Source organism: Euwallacea fornicatus, chromosome 17 (assembly GCF_040115645.1).
Source record: "Euwallacea fornicatus isolate EFF26 chromosome 17, ASM4011564v1, whole genome shotgun sequence".
In the NCBI taxonomy this organism is placed as follows: domain Eukaryota; kingdom Metazoa; phylum Arthropoda; class Insecta; order Coleoptera; family Curculionidae; genus Euwallacea; species Euwallacea fornicatus.
The window spans coordinates 713313-733326 of record NC_089557.1 but is presented as its reverse complement, the minus strand read 5'-3'; the positions used below and the strand labels follow the sequence as shown (position 1 = coordinate 733326).

The window sequence follows — 20014 nt, the reverse complement described above, 5'->3', positions numbered from 1 at the left end:
TGTGCACCGGAAACTGGTGCGTCCCAATTACGCCGTGTTTCATTGCGTAGCTGAAGGTGGCCAGAAGGAGTTGAGGCACGGGGTCGACCCGAGGGGGCGAAAAGCGTTCAACAGGGGCGCGCCGGAGGCCTTAAATCGTGGCCGTTTTTGTTTCGGCAAAGCGAAGCGTTGCTCTACAGTACGTGACACATTAACAGTATCGATGCAAGTAAATATTTGCAGAGCTTTATCTGTGAGATTAGGTTCAAAGGCGTTTCCTCGCGCATAGCCGTTTCGTCATTCGAGCCCCAAACCTTTGACCCACAAATTGCGACAAGAAATGGCTCTTTCGCCGCACCAACTGTCCCTAATTGCCAGGCCAAACAGCGTTTGTTTGGTCTGAAATCAATGGGTGATAAATCGGAGGCCCTCGTGCGTTAACTCGCCCGTATTACCGTTAAAAACTGGGATAATCTTTTTCGCGACAAGCGGTATGTATACAGTGTGTGGCCTATTCCGTTAGCCGAAGAAGAACTGATGACAAGGCATTCGCCGAATGCCATTATTGCCATTACTTGCTGGCAGTGCCACATTGCGGGCACCGACGATGGAGGTTCGGAGTTCCTGAGGTGACCGAGGAGGCCTCGTCGGGCACGAAGCCCCGTTCACACGAGACACTTCTTGTGCGCGATGAAAGAGGAAGAACAAATTGCGCCTCTTCGACTTAGACACTTCGGCCTACAGTAGGCTAATGTATGTATGTGGTCCGTATTGATTTCCCGCACTTTCACGAGAGCGCAAGATATCAAAACTTATGGGAATCGGCCCCTCTCGTCCATTCGGCCTGCGGCCTTTGGCTGAGAAGTCTTGGTGTCTCGAGGCCTCGTGAGTACTAGTGCCGCACCGAACCGGCAGGATTTCCGTCTAATTAAATCGCTCATACAAACCCAATATAGCCACACGAACGTGTACTTATTATTATCAATAATTAGCGAAGCCCAAGGGAAGGAAAACCGAAACAAAGGAAATGGTGGGTACCGGTCCGGGCGCACTTTCCAGCACCAATTCCGACAAATTTCCTGTGCTTTTGTGCTGGTCACGCTAATAATAGCCAATCAAAAAAGACGGAACAGGTCGATTAATGCTGATTGTATCATCTATGAATGAATGAGGCGAGCACCACCACAGCTGTGACCTTTGCTTGACCCTAGAAGTGCAGCGATTTTACCGGGCTGCGGTCTGAGGATCCATTGAAGCATGAATTGGACCGTTTGAAGACTGCCGCCTATCGACTGCAAATCTAGTATGAGGAACCATGTCGCGTCCATCAAAATCTTAATAACCTTCAACGAGCAAATTTTACACTCGGGTGCCCCCGGGGTATGTCCGAAGGTAAGAGGATTTGAAGGTACGTCTTCCATCGGAGCGATATCAGTTGGGGCATTCTCACGGGCTCCGGCGCGTTTCTCATTGTTGCCGCAACAAAAACGAAAGGAATCACGGAATTCGACGCGTTTTGCATTCCGCGTACGCCCGTGAGGCGCTGAACGATCGCCGAATCGATTTAACGAGACATTATCCGACGTCTCGATACGCCACTGGAGAGCTCCGTCTCCGGCCGAGAAGTCGGCCGGACGCCTGTGACGTTTCGCAAGGGGACGAAATCGAAAAATCGCATTTCGATCAATTTTCGTAACCGAATTGTCCGTTCGGCGATTTCTTCTTCGCTGCGCCCCGCAACGGAGGTGGGGGGGGAACAGTTTTTGGCCTTGCGGGGACCTCCGCGACATCGGAAGTCGAAATTCCCGAAAAAAACGTCAAAATCGCGGACGTCTCCGAAGGGGGCAGATGTCTGCCGGGTCGGCGGAGACGAGTAGCTGCGTCGGATCCACGGCCGTTCGGGAATTAGGCCCCGCTTCGCTTAACGCCCTAAATAACCCCGTGTCCTTAATTTCCTCCAGTCTCTTCCCTCCGTGAGGCGACACAAAACCGGAATTATTCGCAAAATTGCCCCCTTCTTATGAATTCCCAACAAGCGGATGGCCCTAACGAGATCATTTATCCATCAGCGGTAATTTTCCACAGCTAGGGACGCCTCTCTCTGTTTGTTCCCAGTTTCCAGACGTTTTCCGGGCAATCCCGCCGAGACGCCCCGAGAACTCGCGCGAAGCAATAGCTCGAACGAGAAATTCCTACGTATTGCCAATGTGTGTTCGGCAGAGGTAACCTCGATTTTTTTTTTCTTTTTATCTCAAAGCAAACTGATATGGCCTCCGGGTTCACCAAGCTTTGACCCTATCGACACTGCAACGTTCGCAATTTAGGCGTGTAGACTTTCCCGTCAGGAAACGAATTAAATAAGAAAATAACAGCCTCGTTGTATCGCTTTGCTTTGGGCAAATAATGAGGCAATAGAATGGGAGAAAACCACGGAACGTGTCAAAAAACCCGAAACAATGGAACAATAATGTGACGCAGAGACCGTTGGCAATCTCGTATTATATTTTTCCTTGTAGCTGTGGGCACTGTATGATGTCTCCGCATCTGCCAATTAAATGCTTCCCATAACAAAACAGGATTATATAACAAAAACACTTATTAACGAACGCAATTATACACAGTAAAACAATCTCCGCCCCTCGTGTTCATCATCGCGACGTGAAAATCGATGATCATTAATTAAGGCCATCAGTTCCCGTGCCTCCGTTTCCCCTCCGAAAGAGCCCCATCGATAAAGGGAAAATAGGAGGCCGTACCGGATTGGGTCCGATATAGAAACAAAATGGCCAGACCAAGAAGGTGGTATTGATTCCGCGCAATTACCTTCCGGCTTCCATCCGTATTGTTCGACTTATCCACGGGGAACTAAAGGGCTTTTGCACTCCCTGATATTGCCCTCCGAGCGTAAATTAATCATATTTTGCGCTCAATCGTGACCCGAATAAAATGGAGAACTTGTCTGGATTTCGTTGGGGTTTCACTCAAATGAGAAACGAACGTCTCAATAAAGCGTGCTTGGTTGACGCCAAATGGATGTAACGAGGCCCGGGAGGGGAAAAACCGGGATGTCAGGACCAAGGTGCCGGAGCGTTTAGGCTAAAAGTGACCGGCAAACTATCGAACAGTTTCGGTCAGTTTTTGACAGTGGACCAACGTGATACTTGGCCACCCGTTCGCCCGGTAAATTACCGATCAACGCATATCATGTATCACTTTACATGTTAAAAGTATCAACTATCGTTACTCGGTCCGTCATCACTGAAGTTCACGGTCAAAATCAAACATCTCCGGACACATTCAATATGACTTGTCCGTCTTGGTCAAGCGTTTCTCTCACACTTTCAATGGTCCTCGTTCCTGGATTCTCCGAATAAATTTGTTCATGAAATGGAAGCGCCATTCAAAGTGCAGCTCGCACTGCGCTTGAAGCGGAGCTTAAACAAAGCGAAGTTTAAACGGAGCTTAAGAAAGTCTAGGTGCTCAAATCTTGCTGAAAACATGTTTAAACCGCACAAGGGGTGATCGTTTAAAAAAACATTCCGCTCTAACGGGTAAACCGTTAACATAGGGAGCTGATTAAGCCATTTGGTAATTACCATCAAACATCTGGTGAATAGATAACAGCTGATGAAATTGTCCAAGACGAGTCCGATATCTGAATGCCTACTTGAGGTTTCTTTAGTGCGGATTCGTTAGTTTTGGGCATGAAATACTGGTCTAAATCAGAGTTAAAAGAACGCACTTAAATGAGGTTAAAAGATTGCCGAAATTCACAGTTTCATGAGAGCCCTTTCAGATTCCACAGAGGCAAATACTCATGTTTTTAAATCTTTCTGGTAATTTGTCCAGATTTGTTGCTTATCACATTTTAAACATACAGGGCGAAACATGCCAAGTCCCTACACACACCGAACGTGATGACAAAGATTGAAATTTTCAATGCTCCTTTTGCACAGCATAACGTGCCAAAAAAAACTTTAAGCCCCAAGTAACTTTCAGCTTTGGAGTTTCCTCAATACGCTTTCCTGTGGCATTGTTAAAGGGCAGAGGGAGATTTGTACATTGTTCAAGATTATTTTGCAAATTTCCAGATTAAGAGAAATGGAGACAGTCGAGAACTGAAAAGGCTCTCGAGGAGAGCAGCAGCAAAGTGATTTTTTCAAAGCTGGCTGTGAAGCTCTCTTTGATCTTCTTTTTTTTTGCCTCAGCCCAATGGGATTGTTGGGATCAAGGTCAATTATGATAGGTTGTTTGGTAATGGCTGATGAATAATGGAAAGCCAAGACAGATCACCTCGATGCAATCTTTCCGTTTAAATTTGATTAAATCTGGGGTTTTCCGCTTATCAGTCATTCCAAACATACCAAACTTGCAATTTTTCAACTTTCCACATAGAAATTCAGCTGCCAACAGCCGAACATTAGCGCTAACATGCTAGATACCTACTCATTTCGACGTCTCCAATAATTCCAGAGAAATTCCTCAAAATCCCAATGAGTCACGAAACACACAGTAAAAAAAATCTCTCCGAAACACTCAGTAACAGGTAGGCCCGGCGATTATTCATTCAATTCTTCGTGTAGGCATGCCAAAGGAGCACTGAACCACCAGGTAAAGGGAAAGTTCCTCGATGGAAAAACACGGTGAATTCGGGACGGACACGCGCGAAAACCGTTGGAAATCCGTGGGGTCACTTTGATTGAAGTGCAGTGTGCGCGTTTATCTGTTTATCAGGTCCGATTCCTGATAAAAACATAAACAAAATATCTCTCGATGAGCTTCGTCTAGGCAGCAACAGTCACGGTCGTCTAGCGAATTCTGCTGTTTTGTGTCGGACTTGGAGGTAGCGCCATGCGCGGAGAATGTTGGAAATATAAGGTCGGGTTAAGTCGAGTAGAATCGGAATATTGGGCTGTCTGCGGCATTGCCGTTTTGAGCAATTATACTTTAAGAGTTAGGATATATCTGATTTTTTTCTGGAAGAAAAACAAAGAAATCTTCCTATTTTTGATCGAAAAGTTTCGATTTCATTCTTTAAGCTCAGATAATGCAGAATCGAGCTTCACCGATGCAAGACTTAAACATTTTTTTCCCTAGCTCATGAGACACAGCAACATTGCGGTGAACGCAAGAATGCCTTTCCCTCCTAATTACAGGACGCGGCTTTTTCAATTTTCTTTATAGATTATTATTAATTTTGGGATTTTATTGAGTTACATTTTGATTTTTATTAACAAACCCACGCACGTTTATTTCTGCAAAGACTTCAATCACCGATGTTATTAGGTATACGGTTCTTTTCAATAATGGGCCTTTTTCGACGCCCCCCAGCACTATCCCACGCTATCACCTCACAACAAATATATACTCATTTGTTTGAGATCTCATTCTTTTTTGGATTGGTAATGCAAGTAGGCGACGAAAACGATTGTTTTTCCATAATAAGAAAGGTGCACTTTATTCGCATCTGCTCGGTATTATTACGCCCTGACCCACGGACTACAACGTCATACATATTTTTTTAACTAATTAAGACCGAGTTTTTTGATCAGAATGATTCATTCGCGGATCAAACTTACCTTGAACGAGGCAGGAACATAGACCCATCAATGAACACCGAGCCAGACAGCAAAATGTACCAGCAAGTAGAGAGCTCTCCCGTACTAGAATTATGAATTTATTTAATAATATTTATTAAATTAATACAGAACAACTTACTAATAAAGCACGTCATTGGCCAAATGCTTCTCGTATCGCACCACTTTGCAAAGCGCGCGTAAACTCGAATCTCGGAGCGACTGCAGCGCCTCCAAGCCGCTCAGTCCGTAATAAATCACTTGCAAGTCCTGCAGCGACCTGCAATGTGGCGGCCGCGCGAGTGCTCGCAGCCACATTCCCTCCCAGTCCGTCATGTCGGTCTTAGATGGCGCTACCAATACTACCCACTTGGCAGAGAAAGTGTGCAGATTTCGCGCCCAAATTCAAACCTCCGCTGAAGATGGAAAGAACAAATAGGGCTTTCCTTATTTGCCATTTGTTTGGAATTTCCATGGTTTTGTTCTTTGTTTGGGCGGACCTGGAAGCGAAATAAATGTGAAAAGAGAAAATGCAAATATATGAAGATGTGGGTTTATGTAGCTTATCAGTTGGCATTCCATGCACCAAGTTACCGAAGCTTATCTCTAGTTACATAACTAGAAGGCTGAGTTTGATATACGTGCATACCTGATTATAAGGCGGTTTTCAAGCTTTTAGGCCGTTCACCCCCTGCATAGACACCCTCAACTTGCCATGTGGGTGCGGGGGAAAAGGCTTGCCCGCAGGGGGATGTTTTTTAGCAATTGCTCGGTTCCCTGAGCTTCCAAATTGAACGTAAATTGTGTTAAAATTTAGGCCTGATTCACATACAGACCAGCGAAAGCAATCGATTACGGTCGACTTGACACTGATTTGAAAACGGCATCTATGTTGAGCTAATAATTAAGAAGAGAAATCTAGGTAGTCAAACGACCATCATCCAGAGTGGGCGGTATTAGTTAATTAATTTCATCTGAAGATATACAATGGAAGGTTGAAAAGTGGGCAAGATTTTTTGGTCAAAACCACAGACAGCCCAGTGAAGCCTGAGTAATTAACCCTGAACTCTTACTGGATGATGTCATGAGTAATGCTACCTATATCGGGCAGATGGGTGCGTTTATTCCCACACTAGTGCGACAAAACGGTCGTTCATACGCAGCATTATTGAATTACAATTGCATTAATCAAATAGTTTTTTCATGGGTTGTGTTCCTACCTGCCTCAGACTGCGTGAAATAAAACATTTCCCAAAAGCGTTTACCAAGACACCTTTCTGTTTATAATTGCCATTACCAAAACAAATAACGATGTTTTAATAACCGCAGCAGTTACCATCAATGTTTATTATGTTTTAATTACCTAAAATTTCTCTTACATTTGAAACAAACTGTTTCCAGTTCGGCATGGTGCAAAACGACGACTGTAACGGAAATTGAATGCGTTCATACAGGGGCGGCATCGGCGAATCGGGCCCCCTGGTCGAAATTTTCAATCATCGCCCCCCGACCTATGAGAAAAAGCAGGAAAGTCCGCCGCCTTTCCTGGCCTGCCGTCGTGGACCGTCGTTCAACCTCCTGCCGCCCCTCCCTCCCAGGCCGGTACTGTGATCATTAGTTTTTCACATCTCTGTCTGTAATTGCATCAATTTCCTGATGATTCACCTTTGATTTCTGAGATTTAACGGTCGGCGTGAAACTGATAGAGGCTCATTATGGGTGAAAATTCATCGACCGTATCGTGACTTGAAGAAGCACTCGCCCATCATCATTATCATCACCATCATCATCATCATCATCATCATCATCATCATAGTTAATAAAATTTTTATGTGTGGTAATTAATCCTATGCGTGACTACTTGTGATTTAATGCGGAGCCTAATTTTTCCACGCATATGGGACGCTGGACGCGGGCGCACGACGCGTGCGTCTACACGTGGGTCCCATATGGAACCTGCGTATCTCATCAGAGGGTCTGACGACTTGGACGCGAAGATCGAACTATTGCAGTTTGGAAATCGTCTCAGACACTGGAAAAGCGACCACCGCCCTAAGAGACGAGTAGAGAACGTGCCAAGTCCGTTCCTGCATTGAATGTTTTCATGAAAATTGGGAAGCAAAAGATGTAGACACATGCTTTAAGGGGGAAAACAATGTTCTTCATTTCACTAGTGACGTCCCCGTCGATGTGACCCTGGACATTTTAAACGAAAAACATGTTACGCCACTGTTTTTTTTTTTTAATAAAAAAACAATTTTCCAACAGATTATCATGAAACACCTTGTATGCAGTGGCGTAGGTAGGTATTTGATAAGGCAGACACTTTCAGGACAACTTCGATACAATTGAGGTGCAGCCTCGAATCCCCATACTTCCTTGATGAGTCGGTCTGCACAGTAAATTTCAGCACGAAACCGAAATAGTCCTGCGGTGTCGTAACCGATGACATCCCACTCGCATAATAATTAATTACAACGATTGGTCAATAAGTGCCCCATTTATGGGGCCCATGCAGGAAATAGCTGGTTACACCATTCTTGTAACTGTAAATCGAAAGTAATCGAGTGAAGACCTGCCAATTCAAATCATAAGCGAATCTTCGTTATGGTTTTTGGTTTCTGCTCGGTCATCCATACTCATATTTTTGCTGCCGTATCATTATTTTTTCGCTTGATGTTTGAACATGATATGACTCATCCACCTGAGGTGAGTGGTAAATACGGGGAGATAAGCCCCGATATGAAGTACACCGAAAACGTATTTATTGCGGATGAGATCCCTGCGCCCGCTGCAGTACCGGCCTCAGGAAGGGTGGGAGAGGGGGGGGGAGGTTGGGTGACGGCCCAGCGAGGCGGACTTTCCTGGCCGACACTGTCCCGGGGCGGGCGGGAGGTGGATTAAAAATTTCGCGCCAGACGCGCTAAGGCCGGTCCTGGATAGGTGCTACAGTCACAACGTTCTAAACGAGGCAAGAACAATGGGTTTTGTGAAATCCTTCATTGTCTATAATGGTACAACAATGCTTTGGCCAATCTTGCCATAAGCACTCGAAAAAACTGGAGAAAACCTTTTTCGGCTTCCTTTTTCCTTCCTCGGCCTGCGCAATGCTTAAACACCATAAAATCGCATTGTTTGTTTGTTTTTTTTTCTGTTCTTACAAATCAGTGAAAGTCGCACATGATGCCAAAAGGCGACATATCAAAGAAAGCGGTTTGATGCTTGATTTCTTGACAAAATGACTACCAGAACTGTTGCCCTAAATACGGTATTGCCAGCGTACGTTTTACCTATGGGTACCGCAGAACCGGTCCTGGATTTGTTAACATCGAGTGAGCAGCAAAAATAATACAAAAACAACGCGGTTACATGAATATTAAAATTAGTCGCGAATATGTATATGGGAATTTCATGGGGCTTTTTGCTCAAAGAACCAGAGACGACTTGAAATGTGATCAGGTGGAGTGTAATTATTAAAAACCAATAAAAAAGTCAACGAACTAAGACGTAGTGTCCATGAAAACAATAATAGGAAACCGTAAAACCTGAAGGAAACGTGTATGGTTGCGGGGCTTCATAATTGATAAACGTAATATGAAATAATACGAGAGCTTTTAAGGCTCAAATTTATATTGTCAGAGAAAACACGTATTTTCTTGATGTGACCCTGGCTCTCTACGGAAATACTCCCCGTCCACGGGCGATGGACCCTCCACCGAGAAAATTAACGTGGCCTGGACGGTGGACACGATTTGCGCCCCTAAAATATCGAAACACCTGGATCCTACGTCGCCCTGCGCGCCTCCCTTCAGGCTCTGGAACGTTAAAAGTGCGACCTCAATTTTGAGGTACTTTCGAATCGAGGAAGTCAACGTTAAGGCTGGTCCATATCTCAGGAACTGAAAGAGATATTTCTCAGATGTCGGTTCGTTCCCGAGTAAGTCCATTAATCCAGGTCTGAGCAGAGGCGTAGCATGGGTCAGGGCGGAAGAGGACGACTTTTGAACTCTCCCACCCGAAGGACAGCCCGCGGACCTCGTCGAGGGCCGCCGCAGTCTCCCGCAGGGCAAGAAAATACCTCGCGTAATGTCCTCTTTTTTCGGTTTCTGTTATTGTAAGTGTCATTTTGCATGAGCGAAGGAAAGGACGTCGTGTTATTAGTCGGCCGAAATCAAGGACAGATAAAAATACAAATTGCTTCATTAGGCGCGGCCTCTAAATCCCAAAGCGTTTAATCAGATCAACACATTGTTCGCATTATCTATTTAGGTGTACGTACACCAGAGCCAATTAAAATAGATTTGCCGTTACGTGCTACTACTCATCATGATCAACAAAGCACTATTTCCATCTTCATGCCGCATGTTAGATTCCGATAGGAGAAAGTTGTATTTACTGGACGTCCCAAAATTGATTTTTTAACTCACTCTTGCCTGTGTCAGATTCTTCGTCCGAAAGCGGCTCATTACGCCTCTGTTCTCCGAGGGACGATTGGATGGAAATTTCGGGATTTGTGATATACATGTGGAGCAGATAATGGAGGAACACGGCGCGACGTCGACGAAAAAGGTTTTTGCTCGGGTGGATACGGAAACGGGCCGCAGAGAGGCACCTTTTCGAGTCTCAGTTCGTCCCCCCGGCCCCGTGGATATTTTGGTGTCGCCGATGATAAGCAACCAACAATACACTTCCGGGCCGCCTCCCAGAAATTGTCTCGCCGTCACAGAGTCGACGAAAATACAACTTGAAGTAAGGAAAAAAAGAATGTTAAAATACGGAAATCTCACTTGAGACGCCTCGGGGACACATCAAAATGAACCGTAATCCCATTCAAGCGAACTAAAAAAACTAATATATTCACAGGAGTAATGGCAGCGCCGGTGCGGATGGCACAAATGTCAGATCGACCACATGATCGCCGCACGGTCCCCGATTGGCCAAGACGGCGGTGTCATGGTCGGCACCTATTAAATTCAACGGCCGACAGCCGCGCGAACTTCGCGGCGTTCTGCGAGTGAGAGGGTCCGGAGTTCCATCCCTACGCGTCCAAAAGCTGTTTTTATTTTAAAAAAAATATATATTGATATTTGTGTCGGCCAATTCGACTGATCTTTTTTTTACATCTGTGACCTCTCGGTCGTGCATCCTATAAACACACGCATTCATCACCCGTGTGGCTCCTTCTTTATCGTTGCAACGACAGGTGCAACGCTCGGTAACCGAAGAAGGCGAGACGAAGATGGGAAGAAACCTAAAAACACCATTTGAATATTACGAAGAGCGAGCTTGTTCGCCATGTTGACCGACTTCGTCGGGAGGCTGCCTGCATCTTCCGTTATCTCCGGCAACATTCCTTTTACTAACCGCTTCAAATGGTGTTGACGAAGGCGCTCGTTTTTGGTTAGGGGCGTAAATTAATTCGCGAAATCATACCCCGAAGACACCGGGGACCCACAGCTGTTTCGCAGGGTTTTCGGATCGTCAAATGGAAAATTAGACAGTATTGATTGGTTCTTAATTTCTGTTGACTCTTGGCTACTTTCCACATTTGCTAAGCCTGGAGTTAGAGCCAGCTACGATGGTCCCACCGAATCATGTGATCGGGCACAGTCAGAGCTGAATTTGAAAGCAGAATAATGGATTTTTCGAGGGTCCACAATGTGTCTCGGCGGGTCAAGTTTTCGTACTTTGTTATGGAGAAAATTTCTTTGGATTTTATGAAAATAAAGTTGCCTCTGGACGAAAACAAAAGACCTCACCTTCACTTTCCTCTTCAAGACCTCCTGGAAACTCCACCAGCAGTGTGTAATGCAAACGTAATCCAAGAACAGGCACTAACGAACAAAAAGCGACCGTTAAAACAAACGAATAAACACAAAATAAAAACTTAACGCACACGACACAGGTGGCGGGATCAGGGGACGCGCGTCTCGCTCGCCGTTTGTTTCGATTCGCCGTTGTTATCGTGACGGCACTCAAGGTAAACTAAGGTACTGAAAACTGACTGACAACTGGTTCGAGACCGTTGAGCGGAAAAATAACGCTTGACGTAAATAGAGACGTCTCGAGCACCGTTGTTAACGTTAAACATTAACCTGAACCGTAAAATTCGATATTGTCACACGATGGCATCTCACTGCACACGAGCAGCCATTTTGTTTTGAGCTAAGTCAGACAGACATGAACCAGTAGTCTCTGACGCATCTTGTGATTGACTAATCAGAAGTAGGAAATACGCTTCATATTCACAGATTCATTGGTACCCAACGAGGTCACATTTCGCAATCCTCACTGCAAACTCATTTATTGCTGGAACCTAAAAATTGGTATTTTCGGTGCTGTGAAAGTCATGGTACCGAATGCGGGTGACGTTTTAAAATTATCTTTCCTTTTTGGCTTTGCCTTAACGTTACGGAACCTCAACGACAATCCTCTATAGCACGCGTTTTAATTTGACCGCAAGACACTCCGCATTCAGCGTCCGGTGTGTGTGTGTGCGGCTTTTCTTCCTCTTTTTGTTGGTTTTCTTTCATGTGACAGAACGAAAAAGGAGTCGGATAAACCATGACTTGAGCTCTAACCCACGGCCTTAACCGCTTCAGGAGCGCATAATCGAACGATTCGGGGTCTCGCCTTAAAGCGTGGCGAAAAGCAAGGCTTCTTTTGTGTTAACTCTATGGTCATATGCAGCCTTGAATTGTAATGCCTTATTATAAATGTGCACGAATTTTCTGACAACTGAGCGACGTTCACTAAGGGTACCATTCAGCAGCCTTCCTTTCGGCGTTACTCTCATATCTATAATATTTTAAGGAAGAAGCTTTGTAGGTGGAGACTGCTCGTTAAAACAGCAACACCATGAATCTTGTTACTGGTTTCGCAAAAGGAAAAAAAAACATGAATAATACTGAAAATGCTGGTATTTTGTCGAAGCCTGGACAACTCCCTTGAATTTAAATAAAAGAAATCAAATAATCCAAGTTTTGTCTTAGTATAATTCACGGGAAATCTCCTTCACCATCCCGTCAAGACACAACATTACTCAAACACAATACATTCTAAATTAACATTTTTGGTGAACTACAGTTTTTATGCAGAAAACAGCAAATGGCCGAGTCGTCAAAACGTTTGAAGACACAAATAATTGAATTAACTTCACTTCAAGCTACCTGATATCGATATTTTTCTTTTCATTCAATGTTTAATTTTCCGAGTAACCCAGGTACTTTTCCGTACCTTCGCCCGATGAAAGCTATATAAAGTTGCTGATCTAAACAACAGTTCGATGAAAAAGAAATCGTTTGAAAGTACGTAGATTCGTGATTTGCTCGTGCTATTAGATTAAGGAAAAACTTCCTCCACCATCCTGGCAAGAAACCACGCAAGATATGAATTTGGTTGTAATTCGAATAACTCTTTTCAGGCTTTTATGAACAAACTGGCGAGTGACTGCAACCATAAAATAATAAAAATAAATAAAAATTTTGTCGACGGTTCACTTTAGATTGTTCGAATTCAAGTATTATTCCTACTCGAAATTCTACATTTCATTTTTTTAGTGAACTTAGAGATTTTCGGCTCATCTGCCTCAAAAAAATCTGGATAAAATGAATAGTCTGGAAAAGGATTTGACGTCAAATTTTCCATTTAAAACTGACGCATGCGTTGATCTTGTTATGAGCACATATAACTTCCTCCATCATCCTGCCAAAGAGCTTTGTTGCATTTTACGTTTTTATTGCAATTTATAATCGATTGACTTATATAAAAGAACATTTATTAACACTTAATAATTGCGCTAAAATGTACATTTTATTTATTTACAACACGCCCGTCCATTACAACTGGTAGTCAGCATAACACGCCGAAGTTACAGACCCATTGGGATCGAATAGTTTCGAGGCTGCCTGGAACGCCACCATGTCCAGACTTCCTTGATGGTGGTTGCTTTGAGTGAGAGCCATATTGCCGAGAATAATTTCCCTGAAAGTAAAATAAGACAAGTGTTGTTTAAGGCGTATTTCGCCATTAAGTGTATCTAGAACCAACAAGGCCCAGTTACATACGGACAATTTACTAATAGTTCTACTTACGGTCTGGATTGCGGGGTCCTATCTCGCTGCCGCCTGTTTTTGAACCAATTTGAAACTTGTGTCAGTGTAAGTCCCGTCCTTTTTGCCAACGCTCTTTTCTCATCTGGAGTGGGATATCTAATAATTTTGAACATGGTAGAATCGGTAATAATTGCAAAACTAAGTTTTAATTACCTGTTCCTGGCATAGCACTCCTTCAAGGCATTCCTACTCCTCTCTTTGAAGCAGTACACAGTCTCTTCTCCGTCCCAGATAGTCTTTGGTAGGGGGTACTTCTTGCGCAGTCTGTATTTATCCACCGCACCTAAAAGAATTAAGTCCAGAAAATTTGAAACTATGAGATAAGGAAATCTAAGAAATAACTAAAAACTGATTTTTCTGATGAGCCTCATTTGGCGTCATCTTGCACTGTTGCGGCAATTGAGCAAAATGTCGATCCTCAAAACTCACCCAAAGGTCTCCCTCTAACCTTTTCGGCCTCTTTGTAATGCGACTTGAACCACAACGTCTGTAGTTCGGTGTGCCATCGGGGGTGGAAAGTGTGATTTTCCAATATTGAGTACAGTTCATGGTAGAATCCTCTATGAAAAGCCACCGCGGCCCTGGCTCTCAGTACGCTTTCGTTGTTTTGGAGGGTGTCAGTTTCGGGGAGGTACCAGAGGAAGGTGGATAAACGGTCTAAGTCGCCTCGTTGTTGCAGAGCTTCGCACATGCATTGGACCTTCGTATGCGAAGAAAACAATTTTTATTATGGGATTTGCGTTTTCAGACATCGTTTCAACGTTCCGAAAATCGGGGTTCAATGAGGCTTCGCATGTGTCAAGATAGGAAGGATCCGAGATAACAGAGAAATAACCAAAATAGACCGTTTTCCTGTTTTTGAGAAAATGGCAGGACGAAGACCTGCTGCGATTGGGGGATGATTTTTTCAAAATGCGGAAGCCGTCGCTTGATGGGGGAGGGTAACCGATAACCAAAAGCGATAAACCAAAACCGTCAGAGAAACCATCTATAGTGTAAGGAGGGCCACTTTGATCAGTTACGGGCACTGTTGCCGATTCCGTAGAATTTCTAGTAAATCTAGAAGAATTCTTAGTTGACCCAGTGTGGAAAATTTCCAAACAGTCTCTTAATGATAAAATAAACGAGATATGACAAAATGGTACAGATTTTTAGTACCCAAAATTAAATTTTACCAATATAGCGTCGGTGTCAATAACTTACAATCGAAAATTTGATTAAAAAGTAAAAGAAAATCCTGTTAATGGTTAATTTAAGTCCCACCAGGTTGTTCTTTTCAGGTTGATAAGGTAAAAGACGTTTACAGCCGCATATGTCCCGAAAGTCCTTAGTGAATCATGGGGCGTCAACAAATGATAAATTTGGAAAATTTAGAATTTTCTGATATTTTAACATATTTTGTGCTATTTACCCGCTGAATAAAATTGATGAGATACCTATATGTTTGTTGTAATTTTGCAATCATTTTTCCACAGTAGTACCTCCAGTAATTTGCAAGCGACACACAATACCTTCATTTAACTTTACTGGCTTTGTTGCAGAGAGGCAAAGATAAAGGGCTTTGACATTAGGAAATTTAATCTTATGGAAAAAATGACCGTTTTGTTAACAAGAAATCTTTAATTTAACTGCATAATAAGCGTTTTAGGCCCGGTTTTTCAAACTTCCAGCTACTTTGCCAGCAAGGTCAGGTAAACGATGAAATCGACGGTCAATTTCTCTATTTCCATGGAAACTGTCTTGCTGCCAAAGCCACCAATACATTGAAAAAGCGGGGTTTAGTGTAGTCGCCATGAAGAGCAATAATTATGAAACGAACGTGTCCGTTCTCGCCTCAACAATTCTTTGATAAAAACGTGTACCTGATCTGCAGAAAAGCTCACGGCTTTTTTCCCAAAAGCGTCCACTTTCAACACCACACTCTCCCCGCTTTTCTCCCTGTTACTGCCACCCCCGAAATATGCAGTTTTCTCACCTCCGCCACTATTATCCGCACCTTTCTTAAAACTACCTCCATACAATCCCAAACGTTTATTTTCACTGATGCCATCCACACTTTTATTGCCATTTATTGCACTACTGTTCATGGAAACCGATGGCTTTGTCGTGGTGGTACTACTGTTCAAGTTCGTCGCCGAGCAGTACTGAAACCTACTATTCTTCCTCCCGTTACCGGCAAAATAATCCAGTTTTCCATTGGTGGCGAAGAACAAGTTGTCCGAATAATAGCTCATATTCTGCTGCTGGAAATTGTCTCCCTGCGAATCGTTGGAGGTGCTGGAAGAACCATCCATTTTCTTATAGAAATTCCTTATTTAGTACCATCGAAACACACTATAGAAGTCTAACCGAGAGTCGCACTAATAACTCTGAACCAACAGTCCTAAAGCGAATATCAAATATCAAAATCAGAGCGCTTTTCCTTTAGTTTATGGGGAGGGGCCTTTCGGAATCTACAACCAATGAGGGAGGTCTGCGGTAAGTTGTCGTGGTTACGCAATAGGTGATGAGCAAATCAGGGGATGTTTGGGGTTGATGGGCAAGAGGGATGTTCCAGAACAAAGGATGCGTTTTTTGGATCTATTTTTTATGTGAAGTTTTAGGGTTAATGTTTCAGTTGGCAGGCGCTATATTAAGATTTAGTTCAGGGTCTAGAATCAAAATTGGTTCCGCATGGGGTTTTTACTTAATTTTTACTATTTACTGTTTTTTTTTCTGTGGGGATCAGCTTTCTATCCATTCCTCTCTCTGAAGTTATTTGAGTCGATTCCGATATGTTTCTAGATCTGTGAGTCACAAACTGAAAAAATCAATTCTGGGTTGACGATTCCTTGGCAAGACTGAACGGGCAGAAAATGGTATGGAAACGTTGTCGTTTCACAGGTTCGCAATATCGGAATTCATAAGAATGTACAGGGTGTCCGTTTTTGGGGCTTTGCCGCGGGCGTGTTGGCAGGCACCGCAGATACGAGGGCGGTGAAATTGGGCCGAAATTGCACAATTCGGGGTTCAACAATCCACAGAAATAACGCGACTTCAAGACCTATTAGAAGCGGCAAAACTGGGGGATGCCACTGTCCGGATTTTTGCTAGATATCCTGAGTTCATCAGCAGGAAACGCAGATTCTAAATGGAAAAATCGATTTTTTTTTTTGTTTTTTAATAGAAAAACAGGCAGATAATCCGTATCTTTTAGTTCGGAAGATCACTTGAAAAGTTTTGTACATTAACTGCATGTGGTCGAACCAACTGAATATTCATATGCGTGTCGCATCGAAGAAATCAGGGGCGCGCTGAAAGCGACGATCCAGCTGCAGTCTTCGAATTGGACTCGAAGAGTGCAGTGGCTCGTCGGGTCGGTGGAGCAGGCAACAAATTAAGTTTTGGACCATGTTACGAAACCCTCAGTTCTTCCGCTAAGAACGTGACACTAAAATCCTTGCAGTAGATGAGGGTGAGGCAGCAGTCACGATGGACTGTGTACCTGGTCAAATACGTAAATTGCGGCGTTGATGCGTATTCACGGTTGGGGGGGAAAGAGCCGTTACTGTCGACTAACTCCGCTCCCTCGATGCCCACGTAAATTATACTGGAACGCACGTGGTAAAAACCTCATTATTCGAAAAGTGACTAAATGTCTTCATCTGAGAGCCATCTTGGTCATTTGGGAACGATTCGCGGACCGCCCCAAGCCTTCGTTGCGTGGTTCCGTGAAAATGGCAACAAGGCGTTATGCACTTGTCACAGTCACATGACGCGAGACTTTGACACAAGCAACGGAAGACGAGCGTACGGGGTACAATCGAAAACTTCACTTTTAGATTTGAAAACTCCGGGCGTTTTGCAAAATAAAAGAAAAACGTAATGGCGAATTCCACCGGTGGGTTAACTGCGCAATCCGTTTGTTGTTGCCCCGCTCCGTCGATATTGCGTAAAAAGAGACAGAAATACATAATTTTTGCACCGCTATTTTTCCCCCGTGGAATTCGCTATTTGTTAACAACGTGGGAGCCATGGGCAACTTTCAATGCAGGAAAATTCCCAATATGTCCTGCAACCCGATTACAAATCTTATCATTTGAAGCCTGTTAGACATTCCTGGATCGTCCTGCACCTGTGTAACTAAGGCAACCTCTTCTCCCCAAGCCATAAGGGCGTATCCCGACAAAATGCGCGGGGTGAGTCCCGGATAATTGAAATGATTGCCGTTCCCTCAGGATTTAATTATAGGACAGATGTAACTGGATAGCGTCGACGATAAATCACGCACATTAACGGATTTTTCATGTGTAATTACGGTTTTCGGAATAACAAGCCAATTAGGTGCGTTCACCCCCTTCTGTGCATGATCAGCTCGTACTGCTGTTAAAGTTGCTATAGGAGTTCTTATCTCTTCCCTACATCGGGGCTTAATGGTATTTTGTGCAATTGTACGTATCGGAATTCTTTACCTGAACAAAAGGTATTTGGGCTTTGTAGGTGTCAGGAGTGCTGACACTTTAAGGAGATAGTTCTTTTGAGGATTAGGGTCCTTTATGAAGGGCGCGTTGGCTGGGTCTGGCTGGCATCAGCGGCGCTTTCAAACAAATCTCTAAACACGGCATCGAATAAAAACGTAAAAAATCCAAGTGTGGACAACCTTACTGCCCATCTCTCTCTCTCTCTCTCTCTCTCTCTCTCTCGTTCTCTCTCTCTCTCTCTTTCTCTCTCTCTCTTCCGCCTCTCTCCCCCTTACCCCGCTCTCATTGCAGAATTTTCCAAGAGCAGAATTTCCAGCACGGAGAAAGGGGTGGGATAAGGAAACACTATGAAGTTGCCGATTCTTTGATCTATCGGACCCAAAGGTGATAAATGCAATTCTTCCAGTTAAGTGGTTACGTCATCGGCGAGGCCTAATCCAACACCAGTAGCTGTCAAGTGACGTGTATTAAAGGCCCTTAAACCCTCGACAATGGGCCTCGACACGCCCATCACGCCAGATTTGAACAATCTCCTTTTGATCCTACTACATGTAGTTGGATGTTTTAATAGACTCGTACCTATCCCGGTTTATCCACTTCGGAGTCAGGGCCGGGCTCGGGGTAATACTTTTTGGGTGCCACGACGAAGACGGGAACGAACGAAGGGGCATCTTAAGGAAATTTCATGGAACAATTTTGCGGCTTCGGTTGGCCGTTTTCGCGGAATTCCAATTTTGCCGCGTCAGCACCGAAATCGTCGCCCGCGCGCGCAATCCCGCTTTAAGCCCTAACCAAACCCGCATTTGCTGATTAGATAGTTTATTATCGGTGCTTTTGCTTTACGTTTTCAAATGGCAGAGCTGCGCTACCTCGTCCTGAAGAATTCAACAAAAATGCGGCCGTTTGAGGTTCAATCGTGGTTTTCCAATAGAGTGCCTCCTACCAGCTGAGGAGGTGATGACTCTATCGGTCTGACAGTGGCTGACATCGAACCTGACCAGTCCGAGCGGAGGCGTCTGCGCACGCGTATGCCAAACTCGACCATTACCCACCCCCGTAGATTCCTCCAGAACCTTCTGGACTTGGCCAGAACTGCGGAGGGCATTCGGCAATGATAAATTTCAAGGTCAGTGAGGGTATTATTGTTATATCGCCAAATAGCCAAAACAAAAAGCCCTGATGGGTCTAATTATATAATGCAAATTTCGCACATTCAACCGGACACCTCGCAGCAGGCGACGTGCGGTGACATAAGATTTTCCAGAAGCGCCAGGCGCATCATAAGCATTTCCCACGCTCTAGAAAAGTTGTTTTTGCTGGAAAAAAAGCGCTGAACTCACTCGAAAACAACATCAGGTAAATAACAGGAAACTGAATTGATTAATTCAAATTCCCTCTGAAGAGGGGCATTTCTAGAAACGTCCGTAAAAGACCATCAGGCACAAAAAGATTATTTGCGACATTACAGGGTTTCCAACAAAGGCCGGTTCGGGTTACAGGATTACGTCGAGCGAGGGGCTTGCAAGCATCTGGATTTACAGGGACGGGCCTCACGTTTATTGCGCATTCCCCGTTCCGGTTAATTGGAAATGACACGACCAAATGAATTTAATTTCTTTCCGAAGGAATAGTTGGTGGTTTCGGTCGCATATGTGGCAGGCACCGGGAACGACCGCGACAAAGAGGCGAACGCTGCTAAGAGGCGTGGACCATGGGAATAAGGGTCAAAACACGTCCATTCGATTTTTTAAAGGCCATAAATATCGGAAATTTATGGCCTTCTAATTAAAACGAGAACGGACCGACGTGTTTGTTTTACAATTTTTATGTCTTATTAACATATTTTTTCGTTTTTTTTAAGGCGTAAGAGCCCCATTACGCAGAG

The 20014-nt window shown here is 44.2% G+C and overlaps 2 protein-coding genes across 11 annotated transcripts in view; both read right to left on the bottom strand.

The window, feature by feature from the left end:
* The window catches only part of PDZ-GEF (PDZ domain-containing guanine nucleotide exchange factor), a 28189-nt gene extending 16646 nt beyond the window's left edge, over positions 1-11543 (bottom strand). For 3 of the 9 annotated variants that reach the window (XM_066292550.1, XM_066292552.1, XM_066292551.1), the window contains exons 1-3: positions 11315-11542; positions 5698-6055; positions 5559-5642 (exon numbers count right to left, since the gene is read on the bottom strand). In XM_066292550.1, the coding sequence (XP_066148647.1) occupies positions 5559-5642; positions 5698-5891 (278 nt within the window). In that variant the 5' untranslated portion in view covers positions 5892-6055; positions 11315-11542. Of the gene's footprint in view, positions 1-4425; positions 4812-5558; positions 5643-5697; positions 6056-11314 lie in introns of those variants that run through there. The other 6 variants (XM_066292548.1, XM_066292554.1, XM_066292555.1 and 3 more) reach the window with 4 other exon arrangements.
* Positions 11544-13310: 1767 nt separating this feature from the next.
* Positions 13311-16286, bottom strand: Six4. Of its 2 annotated transcripts, none has more exons than XM_066291989.1 (5): positions 15532-16283; positions 14099-14369; positions 13823-13952; positions 13649-13765; positions 13311-13538 (listed from the first exon to the last, which is right to left on the bottom strand). In XM_066291989.1, exons 1-5 carry the CDS (start codon positions 15961-15963, stop codon positions 13394-13396), a joined length of 1095 nt encoding a protein of 364 aa, XP_066148086.1. In that variant the 5' UTR covers positions 15964-16283; the 3' UTR covers positions 13311-13393. The 2 variants fall into 2 exon arrangements, with proteins under 2 accessions (XP_066148086.1, XP_066148087.1); XM_066291990.1 differs by having other exon boundaries at positions 13514-13593; positions 15532-16286.
* Between the last annotated feature and the right edge of the window lie 3728 nt (positions 16287-20014).

Bases quoted from the DNA above. Each gene is read 5' to 3' on its own strand.
- Six4 (XM_066291989.1), bottom strand. From the start codon at position 15,963: ATGGATGGTTCTTCCAGCACCTCCAACGATTCGCAGGGAGACAATTTC. The intron at 14,370-15,531 runs GTACACGTTTTT...TCGCATACGAAG, and splicing joins TGAGCTTTTCTGCAGATCAG to GTCCAATGCATGTGCGAAGC. The intron at 13,953-14,098 runs GTGAGTTTTGAG...TAATTCTTTTAG, and splicing joins GGTTAGAGGGAGACCTTTGG to GTGCGGTGGATAAATACAGA.